General features: G+C 40.3%; 1 protein-coding gene across 1 annotated transcript; it reads left to right on the top strand.

Annotated features, from left to right (window-relative positions):
* Positions 1-231: 231 nt before the first annotated feature.
* KCNS3 (potassium voltage-gated channel modifier subfamily S member 3) lies at positions 232-2,575 on the top strand. The gene is made up of 2 exons (XM_076335430.1): positions 232-283; positions 1,042-2,575. Exon 2 carries the CDS (start codon positions 1,091-1,093, stop codon positions 2,573-2,575), a length of 1,485 nt encoding a protein of 494 aa, XP_076191545.1. The 5' UTR covers positions 232-283; positions 1,042-1,090.
* The last annotated feature ends 1,253 nt before the right edge of the window (positions 2,576-3,828 follow it).

Genomic DNA, 3,828 nt, shown 5'->3' with positions numbered 1-3,828 from the left:
TAGTAACTATATCTGCCTTTTTGAATTCAGTTTCAGCTGAATGATTTAACTTACAGTAAAATATGGAAACATTGAAATGTCCTTCTGTCTATCTGCAGGTATCCACAGCTACTTGCTGAGGCAAAATTTCTGTGGAAGTTCCATCTCTAGAAGCTCCTGTTTCCAGAAATGGCATTTCAACACCAACTTCTCAGCATTACTGTAGTGGTTGTGGCTATGCTGTGGCAGAATAGGAGGAGCTTCTGGAACTGACCAAGGTCATAAGAGGGTTGTGACACTCCAGGTAAGTAGGAAGGCAGGTAGAAAAATACCTCGAGGGAGTGCAGATACCCAAATATGTACTAGACAAAACTCTGAAGTCAGGAATTGGAAAGCTTCAAATGCACATTTGATATGTTTTCAAGAATACAGAATGCTTTTCTGTGGATGACTCTAGAAAGAAATTAATTGATATGACCACAGAAGTAATTGCAGTCCACATTCAAGCACATAATATCAAAAGTAGCGGATTACAAATTGCAACATCATATAAAGCAATACAGCTCTACTGAAACCATAATTGAGAGACAGCTGCTCTTAAGCTTTGTCCTAAATGTTTTGATGGTTTGACAAGTTTTCTGTCTTTAACATAAGATTTTTTACTTCATTGCAGTAAACTTATCTCATGAGTGTTAATTTCAATGTGATAGTAATACAGAGACTGATTTATTGATGAATTAGGCATTCTTCCTCCACATTAGAAAAAATTAAGGAGAGCTAAACCAGAACCTATTGCTTTCAAATTTGAAAGCAATTCTTCCTCCACATTATAAAAAAATTAAGGAGAGCTAAACCAGAACCTATTGCTTTCAAATTTGTGAAAGCTGAGTTAAACCATCAAACTGATTTAAACCTACTTCTGTGAAATGCTGAATAATGGTATTCATCATTTCGTTTCTTTTTTTGCTATAACATTTCACAGTAACCAGAGATGGAAAAAAGAATGTGTCACAAGAGCAAAACTGAATTAAATGCTCTAACAATATCTTATGTTCTTTTCAGGTTCAATGTAATCTCGTTGGGCACCAGCAGTGAAACTCTTCTGTTCAAAATGGTTTATGGTGAATTTTTCCACAGACCTGGCAAAGATGCAGAACTTATAAATTTGAATGTGGGTGGCTTTAAGCAATCGGTGGATCAAAGCACCTTGCTCCGATTTCCCCATACCAGACTCGGGAAACTTCTCAAATGTCATTCAGAAGAGGCTATTCTAGAACTATGTGATGATTATAGTGTTGCGGACAAGGAATATTACTTTGACAGGAATCCTTCCTTGTTCCGATATGTTCTGAATTTTTACTATACAGGCAAACTTCATGTCATGGAAGAACTTTGTGTCTTTTCCTTCTGCCAGGAAATAGAATACTGGGGGATAAATGAGCTGTTCATTGATTCCTGCTGCAGCAATCGGTACCAAGAAAGGAAAGAAGAAGGTCCTGAGAAAGACTGGGATCAGAAGAGCAATGACAGAAGTATTGACTCCTCTAACGAAGAGTCATCCATATTTGATAAAGAGCTGGAAAAGTTTGACGATCTGTGTTTTGGTGAAATAAGAAAGAAGATCTGGGTCAGAATGGAAAATCCTGCATACTGTTTGTCTGCCAAGTTAATTGCCGTGTCGTCCCTGAGTGTTGTCTTGGCGTCAATCGTGGCCATGTGCATTCACAGCATGCCAGAGTTTCAAAGGCTGGACGCCAATGACAGGGAGATTGAAGACCCTGTGCTGGAAGCCGTGGAGATTACGTGCATCATCTGGTTCACTGCTGAGCTAGTGATCAGGCTCATCACTGCTCCGAGTCAAAAGAAATTCTGGAAGAAACCACTGAATATCATTGATTTTGTCTCTATTATCCCATTTTATGCCACCTTGGCTGTGGACACGAAGGAAGAAGAAAGTGAAGATATTGAAAACATGGGGAAAGTGGTTCAGATCCTGCGGTTAATGAGGATATTTCGCATCCTGAAACTGGCCAGGCACTCCGTAGGACTGCGGTCTTTAGGCGCCACTTTGAGACATAGCTATCAGGAAGTTGGACTTCTGCTTTTGTTTTTGTCTGTTGGGATTTCTATTTTTTCAGTGCTTGTCTACTCAGTGGAGAAAGATGATGACTCATCAGAACTGCACAGCATCCCTGTTTGCTGGTGGTGGGCAACCATCAGCATGACCACTGTCGGTTATGGGGACACTTACCCGGTCACGCTTGCTGGAAAGCTGCTCGGCACCCTATGCATTATCTGTGGGATACTAGTGGTAGCACTTCCAATCACCATTATTTTCAACAAGTTTTCTAAGTACTATCAAAAACAAAAGGATATTGATCCAGACCAATGCAACAATGATCGCAAAGAGAAATGTAATGACCTACCTTATTTTAACATTAGGGATATTTATGCAAAAAAGATGCACTCCTTCATTTCTAGCCTTTCTTCAGTAGGAATTGTAGTCAGTGACCAAGATTCAACAGATGCCTCCAGCATCCAAGATATGGAGGATGTTTATAACACAACATCTTTAGAAAATGGTACAGGAAAATGAGTTGAATCTCTTTCTCTTCCCTTTATTTCTCTTCTGATTCTTGGTAAATGTGGACTTACAAACTTCAGTGAATTTATTAGGAGCAGTTAATTCTCAGGGTACTTAACTCTCAGCCATATTTGGACATTCTTTGCTCTGAGGATGCCATACAAGCTTCATTGTTTATATGAGGCTTTAAAATATGCCTCATATGGTGGTTTAGTTTTTAGACAACTAATGTTATGCATTTTTTGGGAGAAAAAGTCAGGAAAACAGTTTTAAATGTGAGATCAGTGTTTGTTTGGTTTTGTGGTGGTTTTGTTTGTTTGTTTGGTTATTTTTTTCCCTGCAACAATCTGATAGCTTATACAGAATCTACTTTTATAATTTGCTGCTGTTCAGGTAGACATATATTACAGACATGTAAGAACTATCGCACAAGTCAATGAAGTTTTTACCTGCAAATACATCAGGAAAAAGAAGGAACTATGTACACGTAAAACTGTGCTCACTAACATATTTATGTAATCTTGGAGTTGGGAACCCGTTTTCTAAGTTGGGGCAGAAAATGTATTGGTACATATTGTTTTTACTCCATGGAAGCATAATATTTATGAATTTCTTTCCAAAAGCACAATACATTTTTAGTTTGTTAAAATAAATTAATCCCATTGTGCCTATATTTTTCCCAGTGTCCAGCATGGCCAAGCTCTATCAGGTCCTAAACGGTCTAAATCACAAGTTGCAGGACAAAGTGTGTGGGCTAAGACAGGACAGGAGCTTATTATACCTTTTAGCCACCTCTTTTGCCATTGCGAACTTGAGCAATTCTGGTGCCTGGAGAGGATCCTGCTGTGATTAAGACCACCCTGGTGGCTTCCCCAGAGGCTTTGTTTTGTGGACACTGAAGCAAACGTCAGTGGTGGTCTTTAGAAGTTATTGCTCCGTGCTGTCAGCGCTGCTCCTTTGCTGGAGGTTACTGCCTCGGTGGTAGGAACAAATGTGAGCAGCATCTCGGCTGCGCTGGTTCTCGGTCCAGGGCTGTAATGCCAAGCAACGGAGATGTGCGGACATGCTCTCCTGTACCATATATCGCCCATCAGAGAGGTAGGATGGGCACTGCGTGTGGGCACCTGTATATTAAACTATTTCATCTCCTTTTTCTAAAGCTCATCTGTTGGTGATGGCAGCTTTCCTGGTTCGTACTACGGGCTGGAGCAGTGCTCATTGCCTGGCAGTGTGCTGCAGCTCTGTGCGTTCCTCTCCTCTGCAGG

This window comes from Aptenodytes patagonicus, chromosome 3 (assembly GCF_965638725.1).
Source record: "Aptenodytes patagonicus chromosome 3, bAptPat1.pri.cur, whole genome shotgun sequence".
In the NCBI taxonomy this organism is placed as follows: Eukaryota; Metazoa; Chordata; class Aves; order Sphenisciformes; family Spheniscidae; genus Aptenodytes; species Aptenodytes patagonicus.
Note: the sequence above shows the minus strand (reverse complement) of the source record. Positions and strands in the feature narration are given on the sequence as shown.

What these genes read in the sequence shown, in the direction of transcription:
- KCNS3 (XM_076335430.1), top strand. Translation starts at nt 1,091, where the DNA reads ATGGTTTATGGTGAATTTTTCCACAGACCTGGCAAAGATGCAGAACTT.